Source organism: Sinohyriopsis cumingii, chromosome 5 (genome assembly GCF_028554795.1).
Source record: "Sinohyriopsis cumingii isolate HCF-2022 chromosome 5, ASM2855479v2, whole genome shotgun sequence".
NCBI lineage: Eukaryota > Metazoa > Mollusca > Bivalvia > Unionida > Unionidae > Sinohyriopsis > Sinohyriopsis cumingii.
Genome location: NC_142965.1, coordinates 136,769,874 through 136,791,202, shown reverse-complemented (window position 1 = coordinate 136,791,202; position 21,329 = coordinate 136,769,874). Strand labels below are relative to the sequence as shown.

The following is a 21,329-nucleotide window of genomic DNA, read 5'->3' as shown; positions in this document are numbered from 1 at the left end:
TCTTTACCCAATTGGACAGAGTTGGGAAGGCCAAATTGAGTAAAAAAAACTTTATCAAAGTTTTAATATTCCTCAAAGGAATTGCCTATGGAAACCTTGTTGACGCTCACATCATGGTCAACATGTATTGGTTACCTGACTTTGTCTTAGGTAAGGGACCAACACAATCTACCATAATTATACCAAATGGTTCGTCAAAGGCAGGAATAGGTTGCAGATGAGCCTTAGGTATTTTCTGATTGAAGGTATAACAGGATCTACAATATTTACCAGCATCACGTTTGATTGTTGGCCAATATAAGTGATTCAAGATCTTGTGATAAGTTTTATTGATCCCGAAATGACTAGCCAATGAAGTTTCATGGGCCAGACTAAGTATTTCCTGTCTGTTTTGGAACTACAGTTTGATAGTTCACTGATCATTCGTCATAAGCAGGTACCTCAGGAGGTCTCCATTTTCTGATAAGAATTCCATTTTTAATGCTATAACAAACAGGAACTTCAGTGGCTTCAGTTTCGCTAATGGCCCTTTGAAACAAACGGGAGATCTCACGATCTTTTTCCTGTTCGACGACAAGTGATTGTCGTTTGTCAACCTGATTAGAATAAAGATATTGAGTCGTTAAAAGAGGATCACTGTAATCAATTCCTTCGGATTGATCTAAACAAGGTGTGAAAGTGACCTCATCAAAAACCTGACCAATACACTTGTCAGCTAAAAGACTATCTCCCTTATCAATATCGTTGTCAAGAACTTTCTTTGCCATAGCGCTGGTAACTGCACAAGCTGGGAATAAATCAGGGAATTCTTTTTCAATTTGATTGACTTTCTGATCCAAACGAGGCTGGTCAGTTACAAGTGGATTAATCACAACCTTGTCTCCAGTTAGGTCGTTGCCTTGCAATAAATAAATTCCCACAATGAGTAAAACATACACTGTGACGACTGTCACGGGTCCTAAGACCAAGTCGGATGGCAAATTTACATAATGGAGAGGAACATTAACAAAGCCGCACTCTACTCCCTGAATAATATCACTCTCATTAGAAGAAGACTTCACAGAAAAAGGCAAAATACCTGACAATAAAAGACTACGAGAAGCTGATGTATCCCTTAAAATATTAATAGTGATAGGATTGGCCAAATCACCCACTAGTGATATAGAAGCCATCGACATGAATGGTTCAGAATTCTACATACTAAAGTCAGACTGGGGTTTATTAGATCCAATAAATGTATTGCTTTCAATACATGACCGTTACCTTTACCTCTTAGAAATTAGAGCATTTGGAATAGGTCTGTCTTGATTCTGATGCCTATTTTTCAATTTGTAGCAATCAGAAATAACGTGTCCTTTTTTCGTGCGATACGTACAAGTAGGAAGAGACAAGAATCATGAATCAAGCTTATCAGAAGCTTGATTGCTAGAGGTTGTGCCAGTTTGAGTTTTAAAATGGCTTGTATTAGGCTGAAATACTTTTCTGCCAGAAGACTGTTGAGTAGAAGTCTTATTTACAAAATGAACTTTATGAGTTAAAGAATACTTATTAGCAGCTTGGTCAGCATTTTCCAATTTTTCAATCTAATGCTCGTCAAGTTATGACTTAATGTCACTATGGACACAGTTTTTAAACTCTTCAAGTAATATAAGTTGTTTGAGACTTTCATAATCTTGTACGACTTTCTTGGCTAAGCACCATCTATCAAATAACTGCTCTTTTTCTTTAGCAAATTCGACATGGGTTTGTCCAGCATCTTTTCTATAGTTTCTGAATTTTCGCCTATAAGCTTCAAGGACTAACTCATAACCCCTTAGGTTGCATTCCTTATCCGTATCATAGTCACAGCTTTGTAGAACTGACAGTGAACGGTAAATATCACTAGCTTTACCGGTGAGGACACATTGTAATAATTGAGTCCAATGCTCCTTTGGCCATTTCAAATTTTCAACAACTTTTCAAAATAAAGAAAATATTTGTCTAATCTTTTTCTCTAAAAGGGGGCACTACTATAATATTCTTTGCAAGATCAAAACTTACATTTGGATTTGAAGTGTGAATATGCTTTTCACTTGCCAGCTCCATTTCTTTTATTCTAAATTGATATTCCATCTCATCCCTCTTTCTTTGCATTTGTATCTCTCTCTTTTCTTTTTCTTCATTTTGCATTTGTTCTGTTTGTAATTGCATTTGTCTTTCTTTCTCTTTTTCTTCCTTATCTAACTGCATTTGCATCAGTTTTTCTTTCTCTCTTTCCTGTCACTCTCTACTCTTTCTCATATTGTAAATGAATTTGTTTTTCTTGTAACTGCATTTGCATTTGTTTTCCTTCTTTATCTTTCTGAAGTTCCAGCTTCCTCAACTCCAATTCCATCTTAATTCTAATTCATTTACTTCTATGTCAGAGTCTGATACATACTTACTAATCGAAACCAAAGCACTTTTATCCTAAGCATTCTTTTCTACCAAATACTGAACTAAAGTGTTTCTTATTTCATGTTTCCTTTACCTCAGAAAGATAGTATTTTCTGGCAAGTTGAATCAATTTATCTTTTTTTGAAAATATCTAATTGTTCCTGGGAAGGATTTGAAAGGAATATTTATTATTTTGTTGACACTTTAGAAAAAGCTTGCCGATTTCACTAAAGATTTCAAAAACTAGGAAATTCAAATTTCAAAAAAAAGTTTTCTGAAATATTCTAGCCAAAATTCAAAATAATCCCGGACGAAACCCAAATTCTTTTGTTACGTTTTAGGCTCGAATAAGCAGTAACACAAGAAAGAGTGAAAACAGGAAGCTTTGAAAAAATTATAATAAATAATTTATTTCCCTCGAAAAATTCTGTGAAAATGAAATAAATAACTTACGGTTTCAATAATCAAATCCAAAATAATCCGAGAATAATCCACGAATAATATTTTATAAATCCTAATAATAAAATGAAATTCAAGTTCGAGTGCCGACGAAGAATCAAAGATTGAAGTCGATGACGTATGTACTGTGTTGAAGTCTACAGTTCCTTGTAGAAACACAATACTATTTTCTCCGGTTTTGGAAATCCAAATCAACTTTTTAAGATAGGTCTTTGTTCAAGAATTCTGTATGAGCACAAAATATTTCCAGAGAAACGAATTAATCTTTTAGAATCCGATAAATGAAAATAAAACTCAAAAGCTCAAAACTAGTCACAACAGAAGGAAACAACTTGACATCAAGTGTTTAAAAGCCCCCAAAACTCTCAGATCTCTCTCTAAACATCACTATTAATACTAAGTATTTCGCAATATCAGAAATGCCTAATTGCGAAATAGAGGATCATGTGATCATATTTACATGTAAAATTCACGTAGCCCCTGTATGTCCTTGATAAAAAAACAATTATTTCACTACGAGAATAAAAATTGTTTACTTGACCTTCAGATAAGGCCAGGACCTAAGTTAAAAATAGAAACAGTGTTTCTATTAGAAGGTAATGATAGAAAGATTCAGGTCAAACTGAGTTTTTGTAAAATATCAAATTCCTAGTAAACAAAACCACATTACATTAGCATGTAAAGAAAATAAAAAGACTCGAAATCCCACAAACAATCAATTCAAAACAGACAAAAATTAAATCAAATATAAGTTAAATCAAATATACGTAACATTATGTTTGGATTTGAGTCTTAAAAACATAAGTTCTTTTCCTCGTTTGTACCTTGTAATTCTAGGGAAATAAATTATATGTTAAATTTTTACAAAGGTTGTTGTCTTCACTTTTTCTTTGTTGCTGTTTATGAGAGCCTAAACACGTAACATTGCTAAAGTTCCATTACATTTCGATTAAATACATAAATGATTTTTGTTGTTGATCTGTTCTTGCTCAGTTGAATGGCAAATTTAAACTTGTGATGAGAATTGTCTTTATCTGTTTATTTGATTGTTACCAGTTATTGGCGGGTCTTCTGCATGTACATACATACATACATACATACAACATACAACATACGCACGTACGTATGTACGTTCGTACGTACGTACCTACCTACACACATACATACATACATACATGCAATACATACATACATACATACATACATACATACATACATACATACATACATACATACATACATGTCTTTGGTTCTTATTTCATTTGAATGTACATACATGTGTTTGGTTCTTATTTCATTTTCTAGATATATTTCATTCTTGCGTTGAAATTCCCTATCATACTATTGCATTTTCATGTGCACATTACTTTGTTTTTCATTTTCATGTATGTATAGTTTTGAATTACTCGACATATAGAACATACGCATCTTTGTATCATAAACTACCGAACTAAATTTGACCCAATTTGATAGGAAGCATCCTATCATAAACTCCCTAAAAAGACACCGATATGTCGCCAAATATTGTCGCAGTTACTGAAATATATAAACCTCTAAGTTACTCATAAACAATCTTTCAACATAATTGGAATAAATTTGACTGGACACAGTTTGGTATAAAATCCATAAAAGTTTGCAGAACTGTTAACAATTACCTCCGCCCAATTTATTGCTAAAGATAGAAAAAAATAAGCGACATCTTATGAAACACCGATCAACAGCATTCGACAAAATTTAACTCACAGAATACTGGCATAAAGTCTCTTTTGGGTTCTTATTTCATTTGAATGTCCATACATACATGTGTCTTTTTCGTTTTCATTGTTATGAGCGATGCGGGCCTACTATTAAATATCATTACCGTCACAAATTTACACATTTCAAGGACTTCTTCATAAAGCATACAGAACAAAATATTTACTCAGCAGAATTTACCTAATCTGATATAAAGCTTTCTGGCTTTTTTGTTTGTTTAAAATTTTGCTGCTATCCCATAAGTGTTTTCTTAGGACTTGCCTAAAGATCCTAATTTTTGACGGTCATTTTAATTTCGTTGCTTTATTAGTTTGGAAAAAATAAAAATAGATTTAACATGTGATGTTATCATTTATCGTTTTAAAAAAGCCATCTTCATCATGTTATACCATATATAGCATATTAGCTGATTTGATACTTTAATTCATTCCTAGTACATTTTTCTTATTATCTATTTTTGTACTGCATGCAAAAGTCCGGACAGATAGTGTTTGCTCTGAGTGACTTCCATTGACTGAGATGTGTTATGGCTCGATTTGTTACGTCTGCAGTTATACAATTGTAACATTTAACTTTTTATTCTTTCTAGATTTGTAAGTAATATACATTCCCACAGTATTTATAATTTTTTCCTGTAGAATGTTTTGCTTGGTATATAGTTCTGTATAGAAATCATGTATTTCTCTCATAGCATCAAACTTAGTATCGACTATACAATTTTTCTTTCGGCATTCCATTTATTTTCCTTTTCTCCTTTTATTTCTATTCTGCTATAGATTTCCCATGCTTAGGTACATTATTAGGAAATTTCTATGCTCTTACTTTCGATCCTTTTACTTTATACTCTTGTTTATCCTTAAACTATTCGTTAGTATTTCAATTGCCTTATTACGTTTTTGGTTTTGTATTGCACCTCATCTCCATTCTCTTTCGGTGATTTTTTTATGATTTGGGATAATATTTTGATTTTGCATTTTACTGTTTCCCATTCTACCACTAAGTTTCGATTCTCTCTCTCTCTCTCTCTCTCTCTCTCTCTCATTCTATGAACATTTGTATAGTTATTATTGTTCCTGTATATTCTTCCTAGTCCAGTATCGATTTATTTTCTAGAAACAATGTCTCCATTCCTCCCTATTTTCCATTCTTATAAATAAGGTTTAGTCGTTATGATCCTATATGTACATTGTTTGAGTTGCACATGATTTTACCGATTTCATTCTCACTTCCAATGCAAAATATTTTTCCAAATGGATTTCCTGTTGTTACCGTAACAATATATATTTTCTACCTTATCATTATTAAATATTCTGTGCACATATAGTGTTCTCTCAATAACACTCCTAATCGTATTTTCAAGCGCCGTATAATAACATGAAAACATGTACTAATGCCTATGTTATATCTATCAAAACCCCCCACCCCAAATTAGAATTTTCCTTGGATAAGTGTTGGATATATTCCATAAGGTGTTTTAAACATTCTTCTTTCCTCTTATTAAATCATGACAGCATATATACATTCATATGTGCCATCCATTAATTTGTATGTGTAGTAATCTCCCTTTAGAAGTTCCTTTGGCTGGTATAATAATAATAATAATAATAATGAGGACTTTGTAAAGCGCCTAATCTTTAGAAGCTTTAAGTGCTTTACAACATTAGACAATACCTATAAGATAAGAAACATAATAATATTACAAAAACAAACAACACGAAATTAGAAAAACATTAAAAAACAAAAAACATGCTAAGAATATTTCAGGTAGGAAACCTTATTAGGTCTTTAAGTTTGTTCTTGTAGTCGAAATAAGTGAGTTTTGAGAACTCTCTTGAATGTGATAGCTGTATCTTTGTGTCTACGTTCAGTGGGCAATTCATTCCAGGTTGCTTGAACCTGGTATGCAAAAGAACGCTGTCCATATGACTTTGTTTTCATAGTGGGAATAATGAGTATAGGTCAGATAGGTATGTTGGACTAGAGACCGACAGTGAAATGTAGCACAGAGAACAAATTTTGTGTTTGATTCTGGATCCGATTGGATAGCCATTGTAGGGTACAGTGCAGCGGGGATGTGTGCTGTGATCGTGGTACTCTAAGTATGAGCCGAGCAGCTGTGTTTTGAACTTTTTGAAGTTTCTGGACTAGATTGAGATGAACCAGACATAACTGAGTTACAATAGTCCAGTCTTGAAAGTACTAATGAACACACAAGTGTTTTAGTGGCATCACCTGATAGATATTTGCGAACTGAGCTGATGCGTTTCAACTCAAGATATGCAGCCTTGCATATGTTCGTGACATGTTGGTGCAATTTGAGTGTACTGTCCAGAGTAACACCAAGGTTTCGTACTGATTGTGTGAATTTCATGTTGGCGTTGCTGATATTTATTGTTTGAGGTAAAGGATGTGAATGAGAAAGTCTTTGTGTTGTGATCAGAATGGCCTCAGTTTTATCATCATTCATCTGCAGCTTGTTACAAGTCATCCATGATTTCACATCAGAAATACACCTCTCTACACCTTGGATGGTACGATCAACTTTAGTTGCGTGGCTAGATTTGTATATTTGGGTGTCATCAACGTACAAATGGTGAGACACTGGAAGATGATCTATGACACTTGAGAGTGACTGAGTGTGCAGAATGAAGAGAACAGGTCCAGGAACAGACCCCTGTGGAACACCACAACATAGATCAACTGGGCTGGAGTGTATTCCATTTGCAGATACAATTGTGTCCTGTTCACCAAGTAGGTCTTGAACCACAGTAAGGCTGTATCATGAATGCCAAATACATGCAGACGGTGAAGTAATATATCATGGTCTATTGTGTCAAATGCTGCAGACAAATCAAGGAGGGTGAGGACTGTAATCTTTCCGCTATCCAACGCAGAGAGAATGTCGTTAACTACTTTTAGAAGAGTTGTTTCAGTAGTGTGACAAGGGCGATATGCAGATTGTACATTGCTAAAAAGACTATTTGAATTTAGATGAGATACAAGCTGGGATAGAACAACCTTTTCTAAGATTTTTGAAATGAATGGGAGATTAGAAACGGGGCGGTAGTTCTTTAAATCGTTATGGTCTAGTGTTGGTTTCTTCAGCAGAGGCTTTACAATGGCAGCCTTGAAAAATGTCGGGAATTCCCCGGATGAGAGAGAGAGAGGTATTAATAACATCAGTTAGTAAATGCAATAGAAGATCTAAGCACTCAAGCAGCAGTGATATTGGAATTGGATCAAGTTCACATGACTTTGGTGCCCTCTTCATCACGATTGTACGTACGAAATCCATAGAGACAGGTTCAAATGCTGCTAATCGTTGCCGCTCAAATTCTGTATCCCAACTGTATGGTGAAGACGAGTCAATTGAAATTGTGGTGTCAAGCTTATCTCTAATGGTTTGTACTTTGTCATGGAAGAAATTTGTAAACATGTCCGGAAGGTCGACTGGAGAGAAGGTAGTTGGAAGTGGTGTTGATTTGTTCCTTGACATTAGCTTGTTAGTAATCTCGAAGAGCACTTTGCAGCTGGAACTTGCCATGATCTTAGTAGTGTAGTGGGCTGATTTCACTGCATGGACTATATTTGTGACATTCTTCTTAGCGACTTCATACATTTGCTTATGACTAGTGAGAAAGTTGTTAGGTTAACTTGGATGTCGTGCATTAGTTTGGTTCTATCTATCACACGGAGGTTTCTCTTAGTAGCAGATAAAGGTGGAGGGTTAGGGACTGATACGTCAAGATGGCATATAATGCATAGGTGATCTGATGCAAGGTCATGGGATACCAGGGAGGACCGTAGAATGTTATCATCAGGTCTATGAAGAATCCAGTCTAAAATGTGACCATGTTTATGGGTGGGATGGTTAACTGACTGTTTGAGGTTGAAAACGTTATTGGAATCTATGCGTTTTGATTTATTTGAGTTTCCGGGACAGTCAAAGTGAAAGTTGAAATCTCCAAGAATAATCAGGTTGCCACCTATCGAATTTCAATAGTCCAGGAGATTCAGAAACTGCTCCAAAAAGAGAGAGTCAGCCAGCTTGTTTTTTCTACTAGGAGGGGGTTGGTATAGGTAGAAAAAATGGACTGACCTTTGCTCCAGTGTGAGTGTGGTTTGGACTAGTTCAAACGATGTGTGGTCGAAATGGAATGTTGTGGTGTGGTTAAGACGTTTTATTATGGAGTTCTTTTTGATGACAGCAATTCCACCTGCGCGAGAATTACGGGGGGAACGACTTAATGGAGTAACCAGTGGGTGTTAGGTCCACACACTTGGTCTCATCGCCTGATGTTTTAGCCATGTTTCTGTCAGGAAAAAGATGTCAATATTCAGGTCGTTGATAAAATTAACTATTTCTGTGAGCTTTTCCAGTGGTCCTACTGAATGGGCACTGAATAATGCAATACGCAGAGGTACATCTTGGATAGTTGACACAAATGTTGACGTATTAATTGGGATTTGAATTAGGTTATCTAAATTAACGGTCGAACTTTTTTAAATTGTTGAGCCGAAATAAGGGAGATAACTGGAAGTGTTCTTTCTGTTCTACGCCGGGCAGCTTTGAAACAACGTTTCTTTTTTTCGCTTGTGTGTACAGTTAAGTAATGATAAATGTAGTCCCAGTTCGTTTAGTCTAGAGGACAATGCAGTGTGGAGAGCCAAGGAGTGATCATTTACAGCAATTAATGAGGGTCCATCGTAGCATAAACGGGTTGACTGGCGAGTACCACGTGATGGCGGTTTGGTCAAAAACAGTGGAGCAAGACAGCTGAGAAAAAGTCTAATTGTTCTCATTTCCAAAACAAGGAGGTGATGAAGAAGAAACACATACGAATTTAACAGCCAATACATAATGAACACAATGAGGTAGATGAAAACAGGCAACAAGCTAAAATATCGTGAAAACGGCACTAAAAAACGGAACAGCAGCTACAAGCCGGTTAAGTGATAGCGGCCATCTTGATTTCAATCACCTGTGTTAACAGAGAAAACAGTACATATGTAACTCAGAGTGACGTCATTGTCCACGGGAACTGTTGCAGATTCAAACTTGGAGCAATTGTTCTTTCAAGAATTATCCCTCTTTGTTTTTGCTCCGAGAATTTTGTATGCTGTGTGGATATAGCTCTAAAAACTGCTACCATGGATGCACACAACAAAATGGCATGCAAGCCTTTTTGAAACTGCATCATTGATGGTGTTTTCCTGTTTTACAGGAACACATATATACACTGGATAACACACGGTCAGATACAGGCTTGGGTAAGATGGGCCAAAACGATGCCGATGATGGATTGGATACAATTCTGCACATAGCTATTCTAAGCAAAAGGGGGAAATAACTCTAATCATCTTTTGGAAATTAACAAGTAGAATCTAATTTCGAACAGATAAAGGCCAAAGTGGGTTAACATTATTCCTTATAGGCTTAAAGCTTGTAGGCTTGACGTTTGAAACCATTGCGGCCATTGTAACATTAAACTAGTTATGGAAGAGCTTGAGCTTATCTTCAACTTACCCGTCGATTATATGAAAAAAATGATAGTCTCTGTTTTTGTTTTGCCTATTAATTATAACGTCTCTGTCGCGTGCGAGTTATAAATTGGTCGGAAATACCCGAAACAGGAATGTTAAACGAACAGAGTGTGAATTTTTAAACATGACCATTTATCTGTCTATCCGATTTTACAGTAGGAACCCTGTATTACTCTGAATTATGCAATTAAAAGAACAGTCGCTCTAACCTGCATCCCATGTCCAATAAAAATATTTTAATACTTAAAGTTGTGTACCAGTGTTCACTATAAACTCGCATTATTAAGGGATATTAAAATAGCACACTGACTTGACCTAAAATGTTCCAAGGAACGGAGTTTAGGACATGGGTTGGCTGCAAAGTTCCCAATGAACGAAAACTCTCGATTTTAAACAAGAAAATTAAAACATACATAATCACCTAATTTAGAACTATGATGTCAGTGAAAAGTAAGGAAATAAAAAATAGTTTTCAAATTTTTATCTTGAGAATTTGACGTTTTGCCTATAGAATAAATCAAAGTTAATACAGGAAAACGTTTATCTGAACGTACAAGGACGAAACCTTTACAGAAAATACCAGCATATATGCTAAAGATCTATTTATATTATTCGTCTTTCGTTTTTTATGGCTTCCTCAGTTCAGGAGTTTCTTTTAACAGAAATGTAGCAAAATGTTGCAAGACGGTGAGCAATGTTATTAACTCTTCCACACACTACTTACAATGGTCACTTGAGTGGTCATATGGATTGTTAGCTGGTTGGAAGAAAACAGAATCCGATTGAAAATTCTCTATTACGTGCAGATGCAAATGAAGCAACTATTGTATTATTGGACATTATGATGACAATTATATGTTTTAATCATTCTGAATAAGGAAGTACACAATTCAATGTGTGTGGATCTTAAACTGATTTCGATATCTTATATATGTTACTGAAATGTGACCATGACGTTATGAAACAATGCCATTATCAAAATCGTATAAACATTTTCTTTTTCATTATTTTGAAACGGAAGTTGCAACCACGTTATTTTCCTGTCAAGTCCATCGATGATCCATTGTTACGATACACCCAGTTAGCAATGACGTCATCGCGAAGTCCTCGTTTAATGGTCACATCATTTAAAGCTTCGTGGTATCTGTTGATTTTCCGAAATTTTTAATCAATGAACTGAAAATAATACGATCAGTTTTATGAAGAGTGATCGTGTTTTATGCATTTGTCATTAAATTTGAACGTTTACATTAGTGGATAAAGGTACACTATTCCACGATAGGTGATAATGAACTAAATGAAATAAGCGGACAATTTTAGGGCAATACTATGTTGCAATTCAAGGCGTAGTGCAAGCAAGAGAAAATGTATGCAATCAGAACTTTTATCAGCTATTTTAAACGCAGCTAGCGACGTAAATAAAATAACTAAAATGAGTAAATATAACTTTCATGTTTTTCATAGATGAAGGACCAGGTAAGGACACGAAATGGGAGCACCGTATTGATAATGTATCTGGTCATTTAAATACATATAAATTTCTGATTCAGCAAAGTGTCTCACCTGGTCCTTTTTAATCCTAAATGACCTCGATTATGCAATGCACGAAACAATGACTACCATGTACTACATATTATGAAGGACATTCCAAATATTAAGTGTTTACTGTCTGTACAAAATATATTGGCTGATTATACGCTGGCTGGAACCATACCGGATATTTCGAATGATGCTTGGCCGATAAATAAAAGCACAGAAGAAGTAAACAGACTAATAGGAAGTAAACACAACGAACAAAAGCATAATATACATAGATTAGAGTACATATGTCATTTAAAATTCAATCGTGCACAGTGTGAACACGAAGTTACAAAAGTGACAGAAAAGTAATAATATGCAAGCACATGAAATTCATGAAAAACCTGAAATAAGAGTTAGACTTCCATGTGTATGCACGTATACGTGTCTATTTAGATGTTAGAACTAAAACATAAAAGATAAAATTCTTCGCAAAATACAAGATCCGATTCACTTTAACAATGCAGACCAGAAAATATCAGTGAGTAAAAATTGTATTATCAATTGCAATGCACACATAATACGTGGGTAGGATGAATCAGTTAAAATAAAATAAAAATGATTTATTTGTTCGTATATTTGAAAAGAATTAGCAGAATATTTATTTAACTACTAACCAATGTTGCACATTATGAGAGACGTTATGAAAAGCAATTAAGATTGAAAGTAATTTTTAACACATGATTTATACAAGCATTTGCACAAGACATAGAACACCGTTCCTCTAGCATAAAATAACTCTACAAACGTCGGAAAAATATTGACGTTAATTCCTTATTTCAGCGTTTTCAGATAACTTACCAATATTTGAATATGACCCACTGCATTTTATTGATTTCCAATGGGAAAATATAATAATGAGATATTTTGTTATTCCTTTTTACACATATTCCAAGACTATACTACTTTCCGTCTAGTATATTAAATCGAGTAATATAGAATTTAAGTGTTCATGTTTTCCAGTTATCTACTGTCTATGATCGACAAGTATTTCATTTTGAATCCTAATATTTTCTTATCCTGGCATATTCGAAAAAAATGTTAAAGCGTTACTACAGGATTTTTATAATGAATGTAGAAGCTATGTGAAAGAATAGCTCGGCTTCTGTTCATACATATTTTCAAATAACCTGACCAAACGTTTCTATCATTGATGGAACTTTATTACAATCCATTCTCTACTACAAAACACAAAAATAAAATACAATTATGTCATGGTTTAAAGTCTAACATACTGCGTATTTAAGTCATATCTCCGCTATTTCTGTTTAAAAAAAGGCTTATAAAAGTTACAAATATATAAAAATCACGCTATATGACATGTACAGTCTTAGTCATCCCTTCATTTGTCATTAAACGTATAAAACTCGGAACAGTAGGATCCTGAAATCACCCCATCCCCATCCATAAGTTTTTACTTCAATGCTATCGAAATATGTTTTATTATGTGATAACATATCCATATAATTTAGCCAATAGTAATACTTTTAATTAGATCTGTCAGTTAAAGAAACCACTTACAAGAAAAAATGATCATTTTACAGCTTTCGATTAGTGAAAAAAAATAAATATGTCAAGGTTAAAGAGATTAGGAAAGCTGTAAAGAGAAGGAATGGGATATTATGCGGTCCAGTCAAGGCTGTCCTCGTCATTGATATTGTCGCAGAATAGACACCGAGTGGGTTTTTGGACTAAATGAATAAGACAAACACAATGTGAGAAAGATGGAAATGTATGAATGAATTAATAAAGATAAATATATGATGTAAAAATACAATGATTCTCTCACGCTCTCAACATACGATTTACTCAGTCACTCCACACAACATTCATACATCAAAAATAAACCAAAAATATTAAATTAATATGAAGTACGGATCCAAGAAACTCATGGACTGCACATACGCTTCAAACATTATTTTACACAATAAGAGACTTACATAATCTCGAATATGAATTCTATTAAGATTCAAAATAATCTTAAGACCACAACTAAGATTCAAAATAATCTTCTGGACATAACGAAGATTCAAAATAATCTTATGGACATAACGAAGATTCAAAATAATGTTATAAATATAAAAAAATGCAATGGAACAACAATTGATCCAAACGTATGCTTCTAGACCCCTTGTACAGTCGCACGATTCCTTGGGTTGGCCCACACCCTTATCGACCGCTCGCACCCTTTATTTGAATCCACCACGAGTACAGTCACACGTTACATGTACAGTCAGCATACAGCACTTTTTTAATTTGCTACGTCTACGTCCGTGGCACAGACATACGTACATACATACGTATCGACATCACGTAGATTTAAATGTTCTGGAAACTCCAGATAGCTCTAAGCAACTCTAGACGGCTTCGGACAGCTCCAGACCGCTCTAATCAAATTCACAGTCACATTGACAATCACACTTCATAGACATAATCACAGCGACAGTCACAATCAGCTACAATAACAGTCAGAATCAGCTCCAAACACAGTCAGCTACAAACACAGTCAGCCACCATAACAGTCAGAATCAGCTACAAACACAGTCAGCCCTATGGCTGGAGAACAATGGAGAGCGTACACTCCTTGACGTGATCCAAAAACGACCAGTCTGGTTTTAGAAATTTGTTTTACTTAAATCCACAGGAGAGTGAGTACAGGTCAGGGTAGAATACCCGTGCATATCATGTTAGTCATGTTACCTCGTCACAAGTAATCTCTGTGGCTAGGTAAATGTTAATACAGTCGCTTACCTGGAAAAACACATTCACCCTAGATAACGAGAAATAGTCGAATAGTTTTAAGACTAAACCAAGTTATTTCTTTGCCTAATTCTGTGACACACATTGAGTTTGGTTTTTAAAATGTAACCAATGATGCTTGCATATTATACATGAAGATTTCAAATCTTTGTTATATTTGGACTATACAAATATATTTGCTATTCACTGTCTTAAGTGTGAGATAAGTATACGACGGCAAATTTGTGTCTGTCCTATTAAAGTTTGACAACGTTGTGTACAAGAGTAAATGCAGTAGTTTTCGTGTGTTGCAATTCTGAATTATGCGTCTTAACACCCCGCACATCAAATTGCTAAATTTATAAACGTTGGAGAATTAAGAATAGACTAACGCCGGATGCAGTCGAAAAATAAAAATAAAAAAATAAAAACAACGGAGCCAAGAACCACATACATTAGCTGTACATTCTATCTTCCATCGTAGTCATTGTTACAATAAATGATACTTCTGACTCTTTCTGGCTTTGATTTACTATACGTCGTTGACATTTAAAACGATCTGATATGAAATGTCTTGCCATTTAGAAGGGTATAATGACTTTCATTTATTAATGTTGCTAATTCTTCTTTTCGTCTTTGCCTGCTTAAAGACAAAGCAAGCAAGAGACGATACACGCTACAAAAGAGAGCCTAACTAAAATGGAGTATGCTAAATAACTGAATCTATTAAAATATTTATTGACTAAATTATCTAAATACACTGGAAGAATGTTATCACTGTGTTGCAAAAGTTGCTTTTTAAACTGTCAGTTTTAAGAACAGAGTATACTTTGATTTGAAAACGTTCTAGACAGAGCTGTTTGCAAGAATTCTCGCATAAGCTGACGTGCTTCGTCTATTTATTGTTCTGCTACCTGATAACGAAATAACATGTAAGCTCTTAAAGGCTATACATATTGTATTTTCGACAAATGTTACAGTATCGCAATTTGTTTTTTCTCAATATCTGCTATTTATAAATATCAATATACCATAATTCAAAGTGCTAAACCTGACATGTTATAAAACAATATGAAACAAGATTAAAGATTTCATTGGCTTCAATCCAAATTCTCACTCTTACGTAGCTAACCTGAATACAGTTTCACCATGGTGACATTTTCAGATGACTATACAACACTATGAGCGTGAAAATCGGTGACTGGATATATCTGCCCATAAAAATGTCGGCTCTTTACAGATTCAGTTCATACAAATTTAACTACGAAATCTCCCCATAACATGCTTGGCCCACTAGGCAGTCGACCCACAACAAAATCAGCCTTACCTTTGATCTTGTATGGCTTCGTAAGACCTGTTATTATTGAACAATAAATAGCAAACAATGGTCCGTTTGGGACCATTTTGTGGTGATCCTTACCTAAGGTTTCTTAATACGGGCAAAGATACAAAATTTTATACAAAATTACATAAGAACTATAAATGTTTGCTTTGTTTATGTGCTTATCTACTTTATTTTTAAAAATAATATCGATTTTAGTCAATTAGCTTGCCGGCCTGATAAGGTTAGAGACGTTTTAAACAAAGAATACTGGTAAACAGTTACCGTTGATACATAATATTCGGTATATGGATGGGACGTGCGACTTTAATCAGATTCACATGTGTTAACAAACGTTCACAATCACATGTAGTAGAGTAGACATGTGCTACCTTCAGTTCAATTAACAATTAACATAGCAGCAGGACAAGAGCAGTTTTGAAAGGTTGATTATACTGTATATAAGTTAAATAACCTGGGACTATGATCTTTACCGTTGATAATAAGTACAAAGATTAAAAACATTAAATGGCAGTTGAACCAAAGCAATATTACATCCGCGTTGCTTATCACGTTATAAGTAAGGAACAATAGCCAGATTGCAACATGCATATGCTAGACCCTGAGGCTAATTATTCGCGTCATAAATGTTTTGAGTGTCAGGCTTGCGAACAATGAGTGTCAAAGCGATGTGTACACAACTGGCTGGCCGGCTTATGCTACGATAGTGTACGCCGACATCAAAAGGAAGGGTGGGAAGCCAGTTGTATATAACATGGCCATAGGAACTTGTTACTGGCGCCTCTTTTGGCTGCGTACGATTCACAGGTAAGTGGAATAAATTGCCGGTGTTGGGCTCAAAGGAACATCAAGTGGCGGTCGTAAATCCACCCTTGACAGACTGCCGGGGAGGGGGCAATGTCTGCTAATTATGTAGGCCATGGGTAAATCGACATCCACTCGGAATTGGGCAAGGCGTGGCAACCATTGGAATCGCAAATTTAAATCTAGTGTCGTGAAACTAAACGCCAGTAGTCGCTAAACCATTTGCGGGAATTACATAAGGAAGTTATAAGCTGCTCCGACGTCATTCGAAATTAGCGGGAAACATTGTTGTTCTGGGATTTACAAAGGAGCTTGGGACAGGAAGCTTTTAGGGACCGGATGAGCTGTAGGAGACAGAGATTGGAAATACCCTGGTACGGTTGGTCCCGAGTCTCTGTGAGACAAGAAAATGAGATAACGCAAGTGGAGGAAGTGGAAGGGTGAAGGATGTGATTGTTGGACTGAAGGGTACCCACCAGTCAAGAAATACTACAGATGAGTAGAAACACAGGACAGGAGGTAAATCTATGACACTAAGTCAGATGATGAAATAGGCTGTAACCTGGTCGTGTGAAAGACGAGTGATAGGATTTTGAATAGTGAATTTCGTTTGAGAAAGGACTATCTGTTATTGAATGGCATTAAATTTGTTGTTTATTTAAATTCCACCTGTTGTGTATTCAGTAATTTAACTGCATCGCTGACTTGGGGCTCGGAGTTTTGCATCTCTATCACTACTTCAATTTCTAACAAAAACGAGCCTGGGTGAGTCTTCTGTAATAATTAAAGATAATACTGGGAGCACCCCACCCAAACCTAAGATAGTCTACGAGACCTTTAGATTGCTATTATATAAATCGTGGACCAATAGGCCGAGTATGTAATGGACCGATTAGGGTAGGCCGAGTTCTTTATTGGCCGAGTAGTCCCATAATTGTATTTGCTATCCCAGTTTCTTTATTGGCTGAGAGAGTTAATGGGCTGAGTAGTCCCAGTTTTTAGTTGCTATCTCAGTTTCTAGATAACTGAAAGACAAATTATTTTGCAACCATTTAGTAAAAACAAAAACTATTTGCCTTTCGTTACTATGGACAAGGACGAATTCCTATAGGAAGCAGCAAGAACTGATCGTGAGAACCACCTGGAAAAATGGTCTTGCACATTTCTTTTGATGTAATTCAATAAATATATTCTATTACGAATCTAAAGTCTTAAAATAAGTAATAGAAACGAGTAAGAAACAACAAGCTTTTAGAACTGAATAAATAATTTATTTCCTTATAATACAAAGTGAAAATGTAAAAATAACTTTCGGTATTGCGAATTAAATCCCAAATTATACTAAAATTAGAGACATAAAAACGAATGATTTATGCTCTGAATAAACCTTAGTGGAAGTCTAAATTAAATCCAACACTGGAATTGTTGATGTCTCTGTAGTGGTTCGTGTAGTGATGATATGCCAAGAGTCTTTTATTGTAGCATACTAATACAATCTAAAAATAAAACCTAATTTGAAATTTCATTATAATTTAAGTCTTTATTTCCAAGAATGTTATTATTTAGCACTTTGTATTGCCGGAGAAGAATCACTTGTATTAAATAATTTGAGTAAATAAATTCCAGCCCAAATTAACTACTGGATCAACAATAATACAACTGGTTCTGCTAAAATCTTAAACCACGAATAATTAATTGCTAGAAAAACAAGATAATAATTTCCTCTGCTTAACGTCAGGTCAAAATCAGCATTTGATATTAAACAAAACTATTTCCTAATGGAAAACGAAATTTTAGAAAGCTCTTCATGTTTACGAGATAAAATCTTAATTATAATTAAAAGTCTATTACTACAGTTATAATACAGAATGTGGAAATTTATTCTGTAGGCCAGGTAAATTTATAAAGGAATTCCAATAACCTAGACCCAGACCTAAAACAAAATGTTTACTTATATTTATAATGATCCTAATATTTACTTATATTTATAATGATCCTAATATTAAACGTATATACATAGATAATATTTTATGTATGCATTAGGTGTTTACAGAATTTAGGAAAGTCAATGATTCAGGTTAAGTAGAAAATGAACTTGACTTTGGACAAGGTAAAGTCCGACATATAATGTTATATTATCAATAGCATATATGGAAATAAAAAAGATATAAATACTAACTAACAATGCAAATTAAATACACATACTGATACTATTTCAGCCATAATTCTTTGCTGTATGAAAATGATATAGAAGATAATGTGAACTATAGACAAGATGCTAACATGTATGGCTCCTTTGTTTGAATACACATTCAATTTGTATTGCTCAATGATATCCTTTACATGACTATACTTATATTTTAATATCTTTATGAAGATAGGTCGTTTACTTACAAGCTAACCAAGAAAATTGACAGTGGCCTTTATAGCATTTCCTGTTCTTTTCTTCTTTGCTGTAACCTCGATTTCTGTACCTGCAAACGTCATAGAAAAAATAACAGTTCTCTGGTCTCTTGGCACACTTTTATCGAGAATATTAATATTGACGTATCCAAGCTTCACACAACTGTCATCTGTGACGTACATTGGGGATTTCTGGGTTGAGGCATATATTGTAAATCTAATGGAACTTTGACTTTCGTACTTCGGTATGTAAGGTTGTTCTGTAGTAGTCACATCTAATGCCACAGATTGGCCTATTTCAACATACTTATCAAATATGTCATCACAATGTGGTACATGATCGTATTCTGTTCGCTTCCTGATGTCATTTTTGTCAGTGTCAAACGGAAGTGCTTGATCAACACCGTATGTGTATTTGTAGACACGGTGTGAAACAGAAGATGGGCTATGGCCAAAAACTACTGCCCCCTTCAAAACCACCAATCCTGTTTCCTGTGGTATGACGACTTTGAGGTTAGGGAAGCTGGAACGAATGGCATGTTGAAGCATCTTGGACTCAGAAAACCCTTCCACCATCAGAATGTTAGATACGCTGCGGACATTCTTGTCTTTCATCAGCTCCTTCAAATGGGATACAGTGCTGTAAATGGCATTAGAGAAAAAACGTTTCATCACGGAGGCGTTTATGCGGAGCTTGTCACATGTCAAGGACACTTCATTGGCATATCTTGTCTGTAAAATGAATGTGCGAAGATCTTCACCAGATTCATCTTCAAAGATTTCTTTCAGTGAGAACGGTAATCGAACTGCAACTTTATTATTGTTATCTGGAGCAATATCTTTCTTCTTTATCTCAAAGTCTCTGAATATGTCCCGATAGTCTTCTTCGTTCTAAAGCTGTAAGCACAGGAACACTGGATTTCCAACCAGGCTAATTACAAATTGCTTATAGGTTTCGTCTATTTGAGTTCCTCTCCATGCTCCACCACTGGCTTTGTGAAGTTCATTCAGACTTCCATCAGGCAAAACTTCGTGAACAGTGATATCTATGGTTCCACCTATGGAAGATACATTGTACTGCGCTACATATTTGCTTTCTTCCAAAAGTATTTCTGAGAAATATTTCATGATCTATTTATTGGTAACAAATATTTGCGTTACAATTTTGAGAGTATGTCAAAACGTAATCATCTTCGAACCTCACCTTTATGGAATAAATGAAAGAAAAGTATATTATTACAGATTTATATAAAGTATTAGTTTTACTATAAACTCTTAGCTTTAGGTTTCGATTGAAAATTGCAGTTTCAGTACTTAATATAGAGGCAATGCAAAATTGATGAAAAAATAATGAAGTGATTAAGTAACCTCCTGCGTCCAGCACCGTGTATATTCATCCTCGCTTAAACGAAGCCATTCCTCCTTCGACCATCTTCTCTACTGAGAGAAGGCGTCAGAAAATGGACGATGTTTCTGGTTCTAGTACTATCTTCAGGTTTTCGTTTTTAATCCCTGGCTGAGAAAGACAATTATTGAATTTTGTACAAAAGCAACATGTATGTATATCGAATTGTTCGACTGGATGGAGATGTTTATCAGTAGCCCCTTTCATTCATAAGAATTAGCAAACTAATACTAAGTGGTGTGGAAAAAATCAGTCTGTATACTGGATTAAAACTGTGCTTGAGTCGTTATATAGTTCATATTTTTGTTTGCAACGACAACCATGAATATTTAACCATATACGAAAAATATCTTTATATTTACAATGAAATGGCTGAAATGTATCAAAACTTTGTTTATCTTTAACTATTGATAATACGCTATATCGTTCTGGTTTTCAGATTGGAGGTCTGTAATTGGTCCGCTATTTTTGTTACATCAGATCTTTCTCTCAACCGACCATAATATTGAGCGTCCATGCTTAAAAAAGACGTACACGATCGCTAAACGCACGAATTAGTCAGTGGCTGATCCAGAAAAGCGTGATAGGGCATAGCCGTATTTTTCCGCCCCGCCCCTGTTAGTATCTACAAAATAAATCAGTTGATTATTCTCATCCGTATGCTAATATGAAAGATTGGAAATGTTGTTTTTTTGCTTTTAAATAATAATGTATTCATAACCATGCAAAGTATTGTCCCTTGTCATTCCACAACTTAACAGAAAATGTTCAGTAACAAATAAGTACTTTCGATCACGACGGGGAACAAATAATTCAAACTTTTAAATAGACTTTCAAAAATTTTGATCATATGACATCTACGATCATCACCTGGCGATGGACGTA

At 34.9% G+C, this 21,329-nt stretch overlaps 1 protein-coding gene across 1 annotated transcript; it reads right to left on the bottom strand.

Annotated features, from left to right (window-relative positions):
• Window positions 1-19,033: 19,033 nt before the first annotated feature.
• LOC149800315 (heat shock 70 kDa protein 12A-like) lies at window positions 19,034-20,167 on the bottom strand. Its single transcript, XM_089958385.1, has 2 exons — window positions 19,979-20,167; window positions 19,034-19,771 (listed from the first exon to the last, which is right to left on the bottom strand). Exons 1-2 carry the CDS (start codon window positions 20,165-20,167, stop codon window positions 19,034-19,036), a joined length of 927 nt encoding a protein of 308 aa, XP_089814511.1.
• Between the last annotated feature and the right edge of the window lie 1,162 nt (window positions 20,168-21,329).